At 42.6% G+C, this 18654-nt stretch overlaps 1 protein-coding gene across 4 annotated transcripts in view; it reads left to right on the top strand.

Annotated features, from left to right (window-relative positions):
* MICU1 (mitochondrial calcium uptake 1) overlaps positions 1-18654 on the top strand; it is a 228532-nt gene that overhangs the window by 194934 nt on the left and 14944 nt on the right. For all 4 annotated transcript variants that reach the window (XM_065552023.1, XM_065552022.1, XM_065552021.1 and 1 more), the window contains one exon: positions 5390-5498. In XM_065552023.1, the coding sequence (XP_065408095.1) occupies positions 5390-5498 (109 nt within the window). The remainder of the gene's footprint in view (positions 1-5389; positions 5499-18654) is intronic.

Here is an 18654-nt window from a genome sequence, read left to right as displayed (position 1 = left end):
CTGAAAGGACATCTTTAAAATGATAATGAAAGTATGGAGTGTTAAATTACAGTAGTGTTAGAGTTTCATGTCTGCTTCTATAGAGATTGATAGAGCTCCTTTTTTATTAATTAGTTTGTGAACATAGCAATTAACCAAAACGGGAACTAATGAAAGACTTCTGCTTCTGTGGTTAGTAGGCTTGACAGTTGTAGAATTACTTCCTCTTAGCGTCAGAACTGCCATTTATTTCTTAATTTTGTTAATCCATTTTGTGATGCAAAATATTAAGAAATACTGGACCAGATTCTGACCAACCTTAAGATCCCTTTACGCTGCTCCTTAAAGCTGCTCTAAAAGGATTCCACTGGTATGAAGGAATCCTCAGTTGGCATAAATCCAGCATGGCCAACCCTACATCAGTGCCTCCTGCACCCAGCATAGGGGATGTGTTGGAAGAACTAGGGTATTTTGAGGAGCCAAAGCACAGTTTATTCAAGCAGTTCTTTCTGGTATAATGGCCCTTAGGTGGCATTCAAGGCCAATGAAAACTAAAGCAACCACTGGGTTCCTCTAACTTGCTTCAGGGGCCGATTTGGCCCCTGTTCTGGTGCAGCTGACAATTTACGCCATTATGTTTTATATTGTTAGTGGTAACTTCTACGTCTGTCATGTTCTGGATATTATGAAAGAAGCAACCTGATTATTACTGTATGCATATCAGGGTTAATTTGTCAGTTTGCCTTCCTTTAAATTGTATATTAATCAAAGGTTAAAAAATAAACACGGAAATCTACTTAATGAGTCAATAAATCATAATTCAAGTTGTCACAGAGCACGCCACCAGACTGGCACCTCCTCCTGGTCATTCTGGGGATTAGCTCAAGGCTGACACTCCCATCCACAGTCTGTACACCATCATTCCTTCTCCGCAATCCAATTGTAACCTCTCTCACGGCGTCTGAAACTGCAACGTCCTCTTCGTGGCTCAGCCCCCTGGCCATGTCACTATCTGTATTTCCCTTCCTTTCGAGGGAGTTTAGCTCCTAGTCCAGCCACCTCTCCAGTGGTGACTGCAGTCAATTGTCCTACCACTTCCCCAGTGGGGAGGAGGGTGTTTCCCAGGCCTGCCCACTGCTATCACTGCGTTTCCCTGGGCCACTTCCCCATGAGCACAACACTCTCATCAGTCTCAGCAGCCCATCCAGAGCTCCTTCTCTTCTGACCAGGCTTCTGACTACACAACTCTGTCCAAGGTGCTACAGGGTTGCAACCTACTCCAGACAGTCCTCCCTCCTCAAGCTCTAGGCAGCTACTGACCCTGCTCTGCCCAGAGGCTCTTTTTTATGGACCTGCCAGGTCCTGATTGGCCGCTCCTCACAGATCCTCTCCTATTGGCTGCTTTTCATATGGCCTCCCCAGTTGTATTAACCCCTTACCAGCCAGTGTGGGGCGGACACCCCATCACGCAAGTATTTTAGAACTATGCTGGTAGAGGCCACTGAGGCCTGAAATATGTTCATGTCAGCCACATTCTCCAATGGTTTTGCAAAGCTCATACTTCCCTGATATCCCAAGTGGGGTCCTGCTCATGCCGGGTACAAACTTCCTTTGAGACTTCTCCGTGGACTGTATTTGAGTTTTCACAGAATTTGAGTTCCATGAGCGTAACGTGCAAAGCTTGGCATATTCAAGCACCATTGATAAAATGCAGGCTTCAGTAAAGCTGCAAGCTAAATCCGGACCCTGGTTTTAGAATTGTATAAGTATAAACCCACCCTTTTTTCTCCACATTAATGAAAACTAAGAAAATTCCCAGACACACATCTTCATTGAGATGTAGCCACATTTGAGAATAAATTTCTCTTTAAAGCACAAATAGAATGTATAGTTAAAAGTAAACAGTAGAAGCTTGGGAAATTCTCCATGTGGAGAGCCCTGTCTACAGTAGTAGTGGCAGAGCTACACTGACGGTAGTGCAGTGGAGGAAGACTTCCTCAAATATGCTAGTGTAGATGTAGCCTTAAAGAGCAAACTATTGGCATCCATTTAGGGAGAATTTAAGTTGTGTGTGAGGACCTCTAGCCTTGAGGTAGAATGTGAGTAGGGATATGAGGACAGAGTTCCATTTGGAGTTGGATGTTCTGGTAACACTTTTTTTTAAAGGTCTGTATGTTTGTAATTTTATTTGAAAGTTTTTGGTTCAAGAATAATAACTTATAGATACATAAAGTTTGGGTGTATGACTAGCAGAAAATACCACCTCCTAATGTCATATTTTCCAATTTGCTGTAACGTTTTCTGTAACTAGTTTTGATTATGTAGCTAACAATAGCCAAGGATGCTAAGAGATGAACTGGAGGGACCTGATTTTTTGTCAGAATTTGATTGTTTCTTCACTGGATAAAGAAAAAAAACTCTTAACCTGATAGAGAGGGACATGTTTATGTCCAGATTCTAGGGGTAACACTCCTGCCAGGCTGTTTTTATGGTTGTTAACCAGATTCATAACCACCCTTTTTATCTCCAAGGACTTTGGGAGGTGGGGAGAAGAGGAGGAATTCAGAATTTTACACTTGCAGGAACAAAAGCGATAGATGATTTCCAAGTCTAGAGCCAAAAAAATGTAATTGCAGCAATAGCAAATAAAGGCAAATAATAAAAAGAGTTTTTTGGGGAAGAGGTAAAGGATGTGGGGGTGCCAGTTTCTCTTTCCCCTCTGGCACAGATGAAATTCTTGGCAGCTTTGTTGACTCCAGGCAGCTGGCTATATAGTGACTAATTAAGTTAGAAGGATCATCTATTACAAACAGTTGTAGCTCACGTACATTTCTTGTCAATCCAGTCCAGTACCTTACATCAGAACATCCTCATACAAGACTGGTTGCTTTTTTAAATCTTCCCTCTGTCTCAAGTGGGAAGAGGTTTTGGAACACAGTGTCCTTTGGTGATTTGTATGTAATACCTTCAGTACCCAAAGACATTTATCTGTTTTTATTGGATTACTCTATTGTAGCTGTCTTAACATTATGTGGTTTAAATCCTTACACTTTGTTAATAAAGTGCGATGGAGCGAATCACTTACATTCCGTTTGAGCTTGCTAGCTAAGTTCATACAGGAATGCACCTGCAACATTGTCTTTTGTAAATGAGTTCAGTGTTAGCATAAAAGTTTTCTTGGACTTGAAATAACTTAAACTTAACCCTGCTCTTCATTTGTAATTTACAACCTCTGCAGAAGTGTCTGGTTCCCAATTCTTTTATATTTGAGTCAGAAGCTAGCAGTCGTGCTGAAAAGGTGTTGTGTTTATGCTAATCACTGTTGTTCTCTTGAATCCCAGACCTTAAAAATGAGCTATCTTCTTTACAGTGATTTTTGTCACTAAACTCCCTTTCAGTCAGAGTATCTTACAATGCATTTCTTGTTTTAAATTAGTCCAATAATCTGCCCTTGTTGCTGTTAAAGGCTTTAATAGCTCAAGTTACTCAAGACATTTCAGACAGTGTTAAGATTTACAGCTTAATTTGGATTCACCAGCTGAATGTATTCATTTTGACATTTTCATCTTCATCATAACAGTGAAAATCTATTATTTATTTTTATAGGTACCCATTTTTAGCAGTCTGGCTCTTGCTGGCTAGAATAGAGAGGAATCTTGAATTTAGGCTGGCATGGTGATTCATCATGTTAAGAGCCAAATTCAGAGGTGATGGGTAAGGTAATGAAATATAAATCCCCTTACTGTCAGACCTTTGCTCATTTAGGTTCACTTAGGTTGCTTCTACACTGTTAAGTTTTTGAGACTCTCATGCTGCTGTTCTATCATTGATGCAGTTCCACTGGTGCTAGCAATAAATAATATGAGGGCTAATATAGATAGGGCTTGGTTATTTTTATCACCTCACTGTGTCCTCCAACTCTGAACAAATCTAGACACGGTGGTAAAAAGACAAGTAACTACTCTATACTAGTATTTACCTGGGTGCCAGCCCCATTGGAGCTGCCTCAATGCTAGAGCAATTGTGGGAGAATTTCCAAAATTCTCAATGTGAATCATCCCTTAGACCTGACACAACCACTCTGTCAACATGTAGAGAATATCATCTGATTTAGTTTACATACCAAAGAGCCAGAAGAAAGTTAAAGCATGATGAGACTAGTTTCGCTTTCCTGCTCTCATGTAATTTTCGCTAACATACACCTCCTCTGATTATATGTAAGGGAGTCTAAACGTATGTCTACACTGCAAAGAAAAACCCACGGTGCTGAGTCTCAGAGCCCAACTCAATAGGGCCTCGGGCTGTGGAACTAAAAATAGCAGCGTGGGTGTACCTGCTCAGGCTGGAGCCTGGGATCCAAGACCTTCCCCACTTGCCAGGTTTCAGAACCCAGGTTCCAGCCCAAGACTGAATGGCTGCACTGCTATTTTTAGCCCTGCAGCCTGAACCCGCAAGCCCAAACCAATTGAACTGGGCTCTGAGACTCTGCACCGGGGGTTTTTCTTTGCAGTGTCGACATACCCTAAGTGACTTGAAGTGTTAGGGGAGTTTTACTTACACCACTGAGACCTCTGAATTTGTCCTTAAGGCTCTATTTTTAGAGTGTCAACCATCTGATCTCCTTGCTGCAAGTTTGAAGACCATAAGGGGTATAAACTGATATGCTTGCAGCAAGTTCCTGGATCTTGAGAGTGCACTGGCTATGTGATCACATTGTTGGGCAAGTGGTTGATAGCTGGAAAAATGGTGGTGGTTTTTGTTTCAACTTCTCTATCACCACTGACTCTTCCACATACCGAGCCTGATTCTTATATACCCTAAGGCCCTTTTATACTATCTCAGTGGTGTAAATGAGAATCAGGCCCATAATGTTGATCAGGAACTAATAATGGCTAGGCACAGGGAGACCTACAATAGCTGTATTAAGCCTATCCCCCTCAGCTGGCATCAGCTTCATGGTAAAGAGACAATGGGACTGTAATGGGGATTACTGCAGAAAGAGAAATTTCAATTAAGGGAGGAAATAAGAATGTTGGTAGCTAATTGACTTTTCAGTTACTGCAAGTGTAGACTTTAAATTGTATATAATCCCAAATAATAACATCATAACATAAGAACGACCATACTGGGTCAGACCAAAGGTCCATCTAGCCCAGTATCCTGTCGGCCGACAGTGGCCAATGCCAGATGCCCCAGCGGGAGTGAACCTAACAGGTAACGATCAAGTGATCTCTCTCCTGCCATCCATCTCATGATTTAATATAATGCACTATGGAGAGTCATACATGAATTCCCATTTGGACATACCTATCATCTTTGCTCTCACTGGGACTTTTTTCCTATCAACATTATTTCATTATTTGTCTCCTTACTTTAACCATTTAAAAAAAAAGTGTTCCTTCTATTGCAGGGGCTGACGTTTGAGGAGGTGGAAAGCTTTTTTACTTTTCTGAAGAATATAAATGATGTGGACACAGCTTTGAGCTTTTACCACATGGCTGGAGCTTCTCTTGATAAAGGTATTAAACACTTGTGAGCTTGCTGGATTTTTTTTTCCCGGTGGTGGAATACCATTAAAACAGGATGTTCAAACTTGAAGCTGTTCAGCAAGGCTTTTCTGACGGATAAAAAGTGCACTAAAATCATGTGTTTCCTCTCTTCTCATGAGAAGGTTTTAACTTGCAGCTGTTTGTGGAAAAAGAGGGATTTTGGATTTGTCCTCTGTTAGGTGTAAGGAAAAATATGCTGAAATTTACTTCCTGTTTGAATTTTTCAGGCTGTTTTAACAGATCCACAGACTCTAAACATCACTAATTGACTAAGATAACATTCAGATCTAAAGTGTGTGTTCCCTTCTACTTTATGTATTTCCTACATAGTATTCTACGTAATTTATCTCGTGATTCAGTGCATTCAGCAAATGGTTGCTTTCAACTTTTTAGGCTTCGTTATACAAATCTTATCAATTTGTTAAATGCTACTTTTAGTGATCAGAAATCAAAGTTTGGGGTGAGTAGCTTTTTATCCTCCAGACCTGCAACAGGGATGGACTTGGAGCCTTTGGGGGGTCACTTTGATAGGACTTTTAGCCATGATGCTGGGACATGGGATGCTCTATCTTTTTGTATATTTTACAACAGATAGGAAAATTGTTGCTGAAAGTAGGGATGTGCAGTCTCATTCCAATGGGAACAGAAGAACCAAGATCACTCTAGTATCAGTGATTCTCAACCTTTTGGCATTAAAGTCATTTCCTGCTCTTATGAAGTCCTCAGTACAGATTTAGTCAAGAGATCATCTTGCTCTTATTGGTCTGGGGCATAATGAAACATGAGAAGCAGCCCCCCTTAGCAGCGACAAGTGGAGAGAGGAAAAGAAGAAATAACGCTCCCCTGGCAATTTTTGGAAACCTTAATATCTGAACCACAAAGATCATAAGCTGTGCTCGGCAAGGACTCTGCATTGGGCTGTGAGCTGCCATGCACTCTTACAATACTTATTATTTCTTCTCCGACATCCAAGACAAGGAGGGAGCTATTGGTGAGCATTGGAAAGGGGCCCCGCAGGGTTCATCATATTGAAGGGAAGAAACTTGACCATTCCATTTCAGTTTGGGATAGATCTCTGAATTTTCATAAATATATGTGAAAATCTAGTTTCTTCTCCCTTGACCCAATGCTGACTTTTGCCTTCTACTTCTGAATCCCTCAAAGCTGAGTCAGAGAATTAAAATAACTTCAGTGCAGATTCTCTTCAAATGCTTTTTTTTTTTTTTTTAAGTCCAGATAGAACATACTTTTACTTGTGACCAAGAATAAGGCCCAGTCCTTCTTGTGTAAACTATCTATAAGAGAGGGCACACAGTGGTATAATTCCTAATCAAATAATGTCTACCTTGTATCCCACCATCATCACATGGAAAACGCCTTCCAGAATGAGCCAGCAATAGCAGATGAATAATGCAGTACTTAGCTGAGAACCATTATAACAATGTAATCTGTTAAACATGCATAACCATCCCCTTCTTTTTTCACCTTCCTACGATGCTTAACTAATCCACCAAATGATCTGAAAATTTGCACTGTAAAACTGAAGTTCATTGTTTCTGTATTGCCCATAAAAAGATGACTTTTTTTAATCTGTTACAGTTGCATACTTGTTTTGAGTCTGAAGGTTTTTTCAGATTAGTAATTTTTGTAAAACTCATTGGTAAGACTGGGAACATATCACATCACAAACTAATTTAAAGTTTTCAAATCCTAATGAAAACTCCCATTCTGTATAAAAAAGCTATAGATTATTTAATCAGCTAAAAGGTGAAACTTTTTACCAGTAAGTTATAACTTTGAGCCATTACTGTTCTGGGAGCATTAAGGTGTGAATGGGGGCTTATACTGAAAGATTTTAAAAGACTATTACATGCTCTAATTCAACTTGCATCTCTGCTCTTAGATGCTCTTGTTAACTGAGATCAGCCTTAGTTTGTAGTTGAGATCATGTATTTTAGGTGTTTTAAGTCAAATGGGGCCCAACAGGTGGAAACATCATCTTGGAATTAAAAAAATAAAGAGAATGAGCATAGTGAAAGATCTTTTAACTGGAACATTGTGTGTAAAATAGCAGTGTGCAGTTACTGAAATACAGACTAACTTCAAGTAAAACTTTTAGTTACCCACCAACCTACTCTGATCTGATAATGGTCCAGAGAAATCCTATATTTGGACAGTGCCCCATCTAGGACTCTGCTTAGGGTAAACCACAAACGTTTGTGTCTTGGAACTAATATTTGTGGAGTGTCTAGATTAGCACAAATTTTAGCCAACTCAAGTTAACTGACAGCTCACATGACTTGCAGTAGGGTCACAAACTGTAGTATAGGTATAGCTCGATAGAGGTTAGAAAGGAGGTCCGTTAGAGAGTTGATTCTGCAACATACCTCCTGGAAATCCCCTGGTTGGAAAGTAGCATGCCCCATACTCGCCTGGTCTACACTTAAAAGTTTTGCTGGCATAGCTATGTTGGCTAGGAGTGAGAAAGAATCACACCCTTAACAGACACGTCTATGCTGGCAAAAGCTCCAGTGTGGACAGTTATATTGACAAAAAATTCCTTTTGCCAGTACAGCTAATATCATTCTGAGAACTGGTATAAGCTATACAGGCCAGAGAACGCTGTTTCTGCTGCACCGTGATACAGCAAACTGGAAATTCTGCCACAGGTTCAGGTAAATTAAAATCTGGAGGACTGTGGTAGATTAAATATGAATATGACTAAAGCAATCATTGCAGTGTTGTTTATGTTGGTATTAACCTACAAATGTTTATGTACCCCAAATATTTAGAGTAGCAGAGGTTTTAATATTAATAGTTAATGTAGACCTTTGGGGAAAGCTGGATGTTTTGGCAGCTGGATAAAGTATTGTTGAAGTTTGATCCAGAAAGGTATGTAGAGAGGTTGGAGCGAGGGAAGTGGAGAGGGTGTTGGCACTCAGAAGTTGGATGAGGCTTTGGCAATGGAAAGGGAATTCATCTTTCCTTCTTTGCACTGAGGATTGCAGGTGGCCTGAAATTTGAGAGAGTTAGTACTGGATAGTGTGTTAATGAGTTATTTATGCTCAAATGATCGGCACATTACATGGTTCCTAGCATATAAATGTGTTCTCCTAGCCAGAGCACCAAGTCCACACAGAGTAAATGATACACTTGTTCCACCTTTTCTAGTAGCTGAATTCTCATAAAGATGCTTATATCTCTATTAATATACCACAGAAAAGTCATTCATCTGACTGCCAAAAGAATGGGATTATTTTGACTATTAAAATTAAAATGTTAAAAGTGACCATAATCCTTAAATGCTAAATAAATGGTTCCTATTCTGCTGCAGCAGACTGACCCATTTTTATGATTCTAGAAGTCATATAAACTGAAAGGGGAAAAATTAGTAGCATAAAATAGACACATCAGGTTCCTGCTTCACTGACGTTTTTCACCCTTAATTTAAGCTAGACCCTGGTTTTAAAAAGAATGGTAGGATACGTATTTTAATGAACCATGGAATAATGCATGAATTTATTCAGTCGAGCTTGTATTTTCTAGAAATAACTGTTATGCTGCCAGAAATTCAATGGCAACAAATTCTTAAATCACAAATAAGCAAAAATCATATACAGAAATTGTACCTAACAAATGAGCTCAGGAGTGGAGCAGGGTCTAGGTTGGAAGCCTCACAGGAGAAGTCTAAATTGCGTTTTAAAATCCATAGCAGAGCATATCAAACCCCAGGTCAGAGACGTGGGCTCATGCCCTGGCACTAAAAATAACAGTGTAAATATTGTGGCTCAGGTTGGAGTTCAGTAGGGTTACCATACGTCCGGATTTTCCTGGACATGTCCGGCTTTTGGGGGCTCAAATCCCCGTCCGGGGGGAAATCCCCAAAAGCCGGGCATGTCCGGGAAAATCGGGAGGTCAGCCGGGCCGGCGGGGAGCCGGGTCAGCCGGGCCCGCGGGGACCCCGGCCGGCGGGGAGCCGGGTCGGCCGGGCCGGCGGGGAGCCGCGTCGGCCGGGCCGGCGGGGACCCCGGCCGGCGGGGAGCCGGGTCGGCCGGGCCCGCGGGGACCCCGGCCGGCGGGGCGCCGGGCCGGCGGGGCGCCGGGCGGGCCGGCCGGGCCGGGCCGGGCGCCGGGCCGGCCGGGCCGGGCGGGGTGCCGGGTCGGCCGGGCCGGCGGGGAGCCGGGCCGGGCGGGGTGCCGGGTCGGCCGGGCCGGCGGGGAGCCGGGTCGGCCGGGCCGGCGGGGAGCCGGGCCGGCGGGGAGCCGGGTCGGCCGGGCCCGCGGGGCCGGGAGCCGGGGGGTGCGCCGGGCCGCCGGGGGCCGGCAGTGCTGGGCGGGCCGGGGGTGGTCGGCCGGGGCCGGCACCCCAGGGCCCGAGCTGACCCAGGCTGGAAACGCCGGGGGGCCAGCCTGGGCCGCGCCTCCTCCCCCCACACCTCCCTTACCTGCTTCAGGCTTCCCGCGAATCAAATATTCGCGGGAAGCAGGGGAGGGGGCGGAGACTTTGGGGAGGGGGCGGGGTTGGGCAGCATTGTGGGCGGGGCTGGGGGCGGGGCCGGGCAGGGGTGTGGGCGGGGCTGGGGGCGGGGCCGGGGGCCGTGGAGTGTCCTCCATTTGGAGGCACAAAATATGGTAACCCTAAGTTCAGTCTCTAAAGGCCACTCCCCTTCCCAGTGACAGTTCAAGTCCTACCTTGAGCGGAAGTTTGGAAAAGGCTGAGAGGCATATTGCTAAAATCTATTTAGCGGTTAGGGGGAGGGTTTGGAGGAATGTAAACAAACTTTTTTTTGTTTTTAAAAGGGACGTGAATTCTTGCTGATACGAAGGGGCATTTTAGGGGGAGGAATGGGGAGAACAGGTGAGCGATTTCAGAATGAATCAAGGCGAGGGGGAATTATGGGGAGAGAGGGATAAATGGGGATGGGTGGTAGGGACAGTGAGAAGGGAGGGACATTGGAAAGGGGACGTGTAGGTAAGTGGCAGGAGGACAGGGAAGAACAAGGGCAGAGGGGTTGCCTGTCAGTCCCACATTCTCCCCTTCTTAGTGTGTGCCAGGATATGGGAGGTCAGAGACCTATTATGACAATTGGTCTGTAACTTTTGCTTGCTTAAGAATTTACCATGGAAAGTAGGTCAAGTTATTTTCAATAAAGAATGTTCTAAACAGGTGCAAGAGAACCAGACAGTGAGACTAAATTAGTGGAAACATAACAATACCATATAATTCAAGTACTATGCTGAAATGGTGCTTAATAAAAACAGAAGACGTGAACTGGAAATTAATGAACCAAAATTGGTTTGTGTGTCAGATATTAGACCACCTCTACCCCGATATAACACGACCCGATATAACATGAATTCAGATATAATGCGGTAAAGCAGCATTATGTAATGTAGTAGTGTTGATATTTAATTTATTGTCCGGGAAGCTTCAGAGATAACGCACCCTTTAGAAGAATGAGCTAGTTCATCGCTCTCGGAGCTATTAATTTTGTGTGTGTGCAGAGACTGCCCTGCATCCTGTCAAATTCAGAAGGTTTTCTTTATAACCACAAAGGACAGGAAAAGTCTTTACATTAGGCAAAAACTGATGGCGCCATCATAATATTGAAAAATACGAAAGACCAAAATGATATTCCCTCCTTAAATATACTGACCCCACAATCACTCTTTGCAGGCAAGAAGACTGAGAAAAGAGGCAGGCCTTCCTTGTATGCTCTGAAGATCAGCAAACTTGGGCTTGTGTAGTATCCAAATTTTGCATATTTGCCTCCTTAAACCTACCTTAGAGTCAAACTGTCCCTATAAAAAAACCAGACGTTAAACACAGGGCCAGCTCCAGCTTTTTTGCCGCCACAAGCGGCAAAGAAAGGGGAAAAAATAAATAAATAAAGCCGCGATTGGCGGCACTTCAGCAGCAACTCTACCGCGCCACTTCATTCGGCGGCAATTCGGCAGACCAAAGAAGACTTTTGGCCGCCCCAAGCACCTGCTTTCTGTGCTGGTGCCTGGAGCCGGCCCTGGTTAAACAGCAGCTAGTCCTCTATCAGTGAAACCCTTAAAGCTTCACTAGCCAAGCCACTCTTGGCTATATCTGAAAGCCTCTAAATCCAAAGTATCTGCACTCTCCATGTAGTCTTGTCAGAAAATAGAGCTTAAATCTAGTCTATTTGACCTCCCCAACCCTATTTATGCAGTTCCTTATTAGAGCACAGCTCTTATACCGACTTCATTCAGTCCACATGTGCAGCCTCTTATTAGCATTGACTTTCACCAAGCAGTATCTGGGACCAGGCATGCTGGCAGGTGCTACTGTGGACCCCAAATATAGGGTATCTGAATTCCCTCTGCATAAGTGTGCAAATAGAGGTATGAAAAACTATTGCAGTATATCAGAAATATTGCTAATAGGAATAGCTAACTTTGGTCAGGCATATTTAGAGAACTCTTTAAATTTAAAAGGCTTAGACAGAGTTTAAATACTTGGAAATACATATTCCTGAAGAACTTGACTTAAATTATATACTGCTATTACAGCAAATGTAGATCTCATTTGATCTCAGAAATTAAAGATCTTGCACAAAGGTTAAATTATAGCAATTAAAATATATATCCTTCCCAAAGTAACTTTTTAAAATGTGTACGCTGACAGTTTTATAGAAGACTTGCATAAAACTGAAATGCAAATTATCTGGGAAATAAGTTCACCCAAACTATTTTTAAAAAGCTTTCCATACATTAATGAACTATATCTCACAACAACTTTATATGACAGGTAAGCATTGCAGATGGCTAAAGCCTGAGATGCAAAGATAAGTGACTGTTCCAAGGTCACATCATTTAAAGATTAGAGCCAGGCATAGAACTCTCATCTCCTGACTCCCTGTACTGTGTTTTAATCATTACAGAATAATGCTGTTAAAGTGTTTATCAGAATTGTGATTCAAAGCCACGGTAATACTTGTTCATTGGATCTGAATTCCCATACCTTAACCACTTGATTTTTCTGCATATTGTATAAATACTCAGGAAACAGCAATTGCGTAGAGGCATAGACAAATTATTGCAAAATACATAATCAATATCTTGGGATTTGTAGTTGCTGCTGTTTCCAAATTGATTGCATAAGACTTTAGGACAGCTCAACCAAAGCAATTATTATCACGTAGTCCAAGTTATGTGTTCTGAATGGTTACGAGGCAGTGTCATTGGTTTACAGTGTTGAAAGAAGACATGATTTCCCTGTCTGCTGATCTAAGGAGGTTTTGCTATAGTCACCCTGTTGGCCATAGAAATGCTGACTACAATAATCCAACTTACTCGCACCCAGAGGCTGCAGGCAGGATCGGAGCCCTACAGTATCTAGGCATTGTACAAACATATGAAGATACAGTCCATGGTCTGAAAAGCTTACAGATGCCTCTGTTTTTTGTGTATATATTATTTCTGAGGGCTTTCTGCGCAAAAAAATAAAAAATTCTGGGCACAATATTTTAAAATTCTGCAAGATTTATTTGTGAATAAATAAATGCAGAGGCTCCAGCATGGCAGTGGGGAGCACAGGCCACTGGGTGCATGAAGGTGGGATATCACCCTGCAACCCCCTTTCCTCCTCCTCCTCCCCCCCCTCCCCCCCCGCCCCCCCCAGGACACGGACTCAGCAGTGAGGCTGCACCCAACCCTGACGCAGCACAAGGCCTGGGCCTGCCCCAGAAACACCGTGGGGCTCTGTGCCAGGCGCACCAGGTGTGAGCACGTAGGCTCAACAGGCAGGATCCAACTGTGGAGGGGCTCAGTGTGGGTGCATCCAGGTGTGGGGTGAGAGGATTCTGTGTGGAACAATCTGGGTGCAGGCAGCTAAATGGGGACTCTAGGTGTGGGGGGATCTGGATGCACAGAGGTTTGTTGGGGGGGTTCCAGGGGCAAGGGGACTCTGCAGGGGCTTCCAGGTGAAGGTAGTTGGGGCTCAGTGGAGGGGTCTTGGTGTGGGGGTCTCAGTGGCGGGGGGTCTGGATGTGGGGCATCAGGGTGGGGGTTTGAGTGGAGGGAGCTCAGTGGGTGGTGGTCTGGGTGCAGGGATGGGGGTCTGGAGGCAGAGGGTCTGCGTGCAGGGAGGCTCCAGATGCAGGGGTTGAGGTTTAGTGGGATAGGGTTTGGGTATGGAGGGCTAGTCTGTAATTGTCATTTTGTGTATAATATTCAAGGTTTGTACTTGCAACCAAATAAAAACAGCAATAGACTTTAGCTAAGTGTTGCCTTCAAAATTTCCTCTTTGACCTTGAGGATTGCTTGGCAGATAAAAGGGATTAATCTGATCTCTCTTCACAGCAGTCCAAAATCATAATATTGAACAGCTACAGCTGTACGATGACCACAATTTTTCATTTTTTTGACCACTTCTCCAGTAGTAAGACAGGTGATTTGAATCTCTGTCACCATTGGCATTGCTGCCTGGAAAAGGACTTTGCATAAAAAGCAATTACATAGAAATACTCTAGGGGCCACTTTTTCTCATCATCACTTCAAAATTTCATTCTGTTGCTGCTTTCCCCCCCCCCCCCTTTTCTAAATAGCCTATGCAGAAGAGTGCCTGAAATGGTCCTGTCTTTCTAAGGTGACTGGCTCTATTAAGATACACTTCAAAATTAAGACTAAGCCTGTGCAGAAAGCAGGATTTACCATCTTTGCATGCTGCTGCCTGTAATTTTTTGCACGCTCCACTTGCAATAATTAAGCATTTCTAAAGGACAGTTCCAACCTTCCCATTACCTGCTGACCTGGCTTATGTAAGCATATATGTAGGAAAGTGTATTGCGAAATTAGCCAGGGGATTTAAATTTACATATTTTCTCTAGTGGTTATTTTATCTGTCCTCATATATACAGCACCTTTGATGGACTTCACAAAATTTTAGTGCTTGTCTACGCTGTGCCAAAGTGGGGACTATAGGGGTGCACTCTGCAATATACACCCCTGTAGTCCACGTTGTGGCGTAGTATAGACAGAGGTGTTCTGCACATAGCAAATAAGTGGCATCCTTGAAGCACAGCTTTCGATATGGGCTGTAGTTGCTTGGTCTAGGATTAATTAAGCAGCTTGCCAGTGACCTGAATTACTTGGCCCAGACTCTTTAGAAGCCATCCAGAGAGGAAGGAAGCAAATGTGTGCCAGGTTATTAACTGTGAATAGAGGATCATCAACAACATTATACAGGGGCATGCTCGGACATCTGTTTTGTGTCCGCTTGGTCCAGGATTCATTAGGCCGCAGAACAATAATCGATAAAGTTATTTCAGGTTCTGCAGAGGCATTTTGAAGGACTGTCAGGATATATGGGGCATTCAGATTTTATCTGGCCCTGTTGATCTTTTGACCTAACATGCGTTGAACTTGTCCATGTTGAACTAGATAGGAAAGTGAAACCTGCTTATCCCCACAACACTGAACACTTGTAATATTTGCAGGGACTTGGGATTAATTGTCTGTGATTATCCCTCAAAGTGTAGGGGGAGAGGTGGAAATGAACTCAGCTGCTGTAATTTAATTATGATTCATGGATGTTAGATGCAAGTGTGAATGGATTAAATCATAAAGGCGGTTATAGAGCATTTCTTGTAGGACTACTGACTGCCTTCATCAGATGCACCCATTAGCTTGAATTGCAGTTGATTATCAATGTGAATGCCTTGTATCTTCCAAACTAACTTATGCCAAGGGGGCTATTTTGAAGAAGGGAGTGTTTGAGGGTTCAAAAACAAGGTGTGTGTGTGTGTGTGTGTGTGTGTGTGTGTGTGTGTGTGTGTGTGTTATTATTTTAATAGCTTAAGACATCAGAGAATTCTAAATGGACTTGACTGTTCAGGCGCTCTTTAAAACCTTTTCCTTTGTGAGATGCAGTATAATTCATAATGACTAGATGTGGGTGTAGGTTACATACAGTGAGTTTCCCCTGCTGTTCAATTGGCAAGGGCTTGACTCAAAGGCGTGTAGCACAATTGATCCAGTTTCTCTACAAAATCTGCTTAGGAATGATTCCTCATTTTTTTCCTAAGTAAATTCTGACCCCCGCAATTAAAGAGCACTTAGGCAGACAGAAGCCACATCACATGGTACACAGGCTACTTCTGATATACAAAGCACAGTCACAGAAGAGAATTAGTGCTAAGATATTAGGGGGCTTTAGGAGGCTTGAAAGGTTAATTATAGTTTAAAAAAAGGCGTGACTATCTCTAGAGTGTTCATGCACATAATCTAATTTCTTAGTTTTCTTCTAAAATATAACAAACAGGGAGGGGGGGGTATTTGCCTTGGGAGATAGGCAAAGTGGTTGCAAGACACAAATTGTGGGTGCACCACAAACAGAAGATACCTGCTGTGCCATTGTTTCATCACCATTGAAATAAAGTGTTCTGTAAGGTTCATCTTAGCAGCCTTATCTAGAAACCAGAAATATTATAAAGCTGTGGACTCCACTGTGGTGGGCCTGTGATAAGCATGCTTGTTTTCAGGGGCAGCTTTTTGATCTTTAGCACTGGTAGTCGGATCAGGAACTTCCAGCATGTTAATTGACAGATTGGCTGTTCTCAGTGCCAAGGAAAGGAGCTATTCTCCATAGCGTTAATCCCAGGGAAAGTGTTCGTCAACTTTGCATCACTGAACTAGAATCAAAGACACCAGATAACGGTCAGCACAGCAGGGCTTTCACTGTGGTGAAACCTGCAGTGATGCAGTATTTCTGCCTGCCTGGCATAGCAGGCATCCAAAGGTGTAAGTGGAAGCTAATGAGAGATACAGATGCAGAAACAGAGGGACGGGAATTTGGGAATAAAAGAGAACCTGGGTAAAAAGAACCTAGCAGGTATTATACAGAATCATTCCTTTAGCATACCATAACACTCATTTAAAAAAAAAAAAAAACTTTGACTTTTACTAGAAACTGCTTTTATACACTGAGTATTTGAGTGGTGTCTTAGTGCTTTTTTCTTTTTCCTTTCTCTAATATTTCTGATAGTTATATTTCTTATTTATAAAAGACACCTATTTATTGGAAATAAAGAAGAGGAAATTAGGCATGGGATGGGAGGCAGAGGAATTCATTTGTGTTTGAAACGTGATGGTTTTGTCTTTCTGCCATTTTGCTTTTCTCTCAAGTGGAGCCTACAAGATTCTCAGTCAGATTCATCTCTTTAGAATTGCACATTTTCACTGCTTGCCCTTAAATTCTTTGGCTTCTCTTTTAAAAATTAGCCCTTTTTAAACTCTTGACTTACAGCTAACAAACCATGCAAATGTGGATGGTTTTTCATTGAGTATTGCTACATTAAAAAAGGCATTTAAAAATCATTTTGCTAGCATCTTCTTCTCCTTCTTCCCCTCCCCCATCCCCCTCCATACACATTCTGTGCCATGCAATTTAATATGAAGTTTCTTGGCTCCATTGAAGAAAGCTGTATAGAGGAAATCCACACTGTGGGAGGCATACTAATAAATTCAGTCATTACTGTAAATGCAGTTTGCTGCTCTAATCTATTCTTCAGGGATAGCTTCTGTTTCGGTGTGATTTCATGGTGGTTGTAACTTGTCACTGAGTTGCAACAAAATGGAGATGCTCATTGACTGTTTACTTTTTTCCTAATAAGGGCTCATGTGCTTGTGGAATTCACTCAGTTGGTGTCAAGTATTAGAATTTTATGTCAGTGTAAAAAAAGAAACCGTTTGCCGAAAACTGAGTGGATTTGTTTTTAATGGAAGCTGCCTTGTATCAATCATTGGTAATGCCTCATGCTAAGGAACTGAATTTGTGATTTCTCTTCCCTTTCTCAACGTCCAGGAGACATGTCTGCACCTTGCCCATTTACAGAATTACAGGGAAAGGTTTTCAGATGCATATGTGCCAACGTAGGCTCACAAATAGTCAGGTGCAGATACCCGGGTGCTCACAAGTTGGGGTGTTTACACATCGGGGTTGAGTGCATGAAGTGTGCTTGTGTAATGCCGACAGACTCTGGTCGTCAGCGGGCATGATAGAACCTGGGACTTCTGAGGCCTGGTGTATGAGCCTCTACTGCGTGAGCTAAAAGCCACATGGCTCTGAGCCAAGGCTGTAGCAGACTCATCAATCTCTAGGTGGTCTAGATACCACTGCAGGGGGACAGAGCACCACACCCAGCAGGCATGGGTTACATGTGCTCATCTAAAAACATGGCCCATGATTGGTACTCTCCTAAAGCTTGTATTTTGTTACTTCACCGATAGGCACGCTCCTCCCTTCTCAGGTTCCTCTGCTACTATATCAAATTGATTGTAATAGAATGTCAGACTGTATCTGATGCAATTGGCATCAATGAAGCACTTAAACTAGAAATTACTTGCTGATTTCACCTCTTGTACCATTCACCAAACTCACATATTGTTTTATATGAAGCAGATGACTAATATTAACACTCAGCTCTTACATCCCTTTTCTGGATCTCAAAGCACTTAGTAAGCTGATTTATTTTACTCTGCATTTAGGAACATTGTCTTATCTTTTTTGGTAGTAACATGTAGAAACCCAGACTAGATGTCATAAACAATGACTTTTGATGCATTTGGAATGGGGGGTGTTTCGTGTTTTGAAGAAGGAGGGAATGTTTTTTGAGGGGAAATGTTACTATTTGTTTGCAAAACCTGGACCACATGTTTGCAATGTGCAGTGGTTTCCCTTCTAGTGCAAAGCCTTCCGTGTTCTCAATTCTATTGAAGATTGCAAAATCCCACAGTGTAGGATCGAAAATTCTTCTAGATGACAACAGATTTCACAGCATAGCTGTTGAATTATTGGTAAGTGTAGTGTCCCAAGTGCTCTGTCTATTGTAAAGAGGTGCTAATTTTTTTATTTAAATTGATTGTATGAAAATGAGAGCCTTGTAGCCTGGATAAAGGCACTATCTGAATACAAATATTAAGAATAAATTGTGGCATAGTATGTTTGCAGGAACTCAACTTCCCTAAAGCCTTTTAACAATAACAAATGAATTTATAAAGCACCCTTTTGCCACAGGTACTTGAAGTTCTGTACAACATAATAAGGACAAATTAAAATCATTATATACTATCATTATATTGAAACCCATCCTTTTAAAAT

This window comes from Chrysemys picta, chromosome 7, assembly GCF_011386835.1.
Source record: "Chrysemys picta bellii isolate R12L10 chromosome 7, ASM1138683v2, whole genome shotgun sequence".
Classification (NCBI taxonomy): Eukaryota; Metazoa; Chordata; order Testudines; family Emydidae; genus Chrysemys; species Chrysemys picta.
The sequence above is the reverse complement of the archived record's forward strand: the minus strand, read 5'-3'. Positions and strand labels throughout refer to the sequence as shown.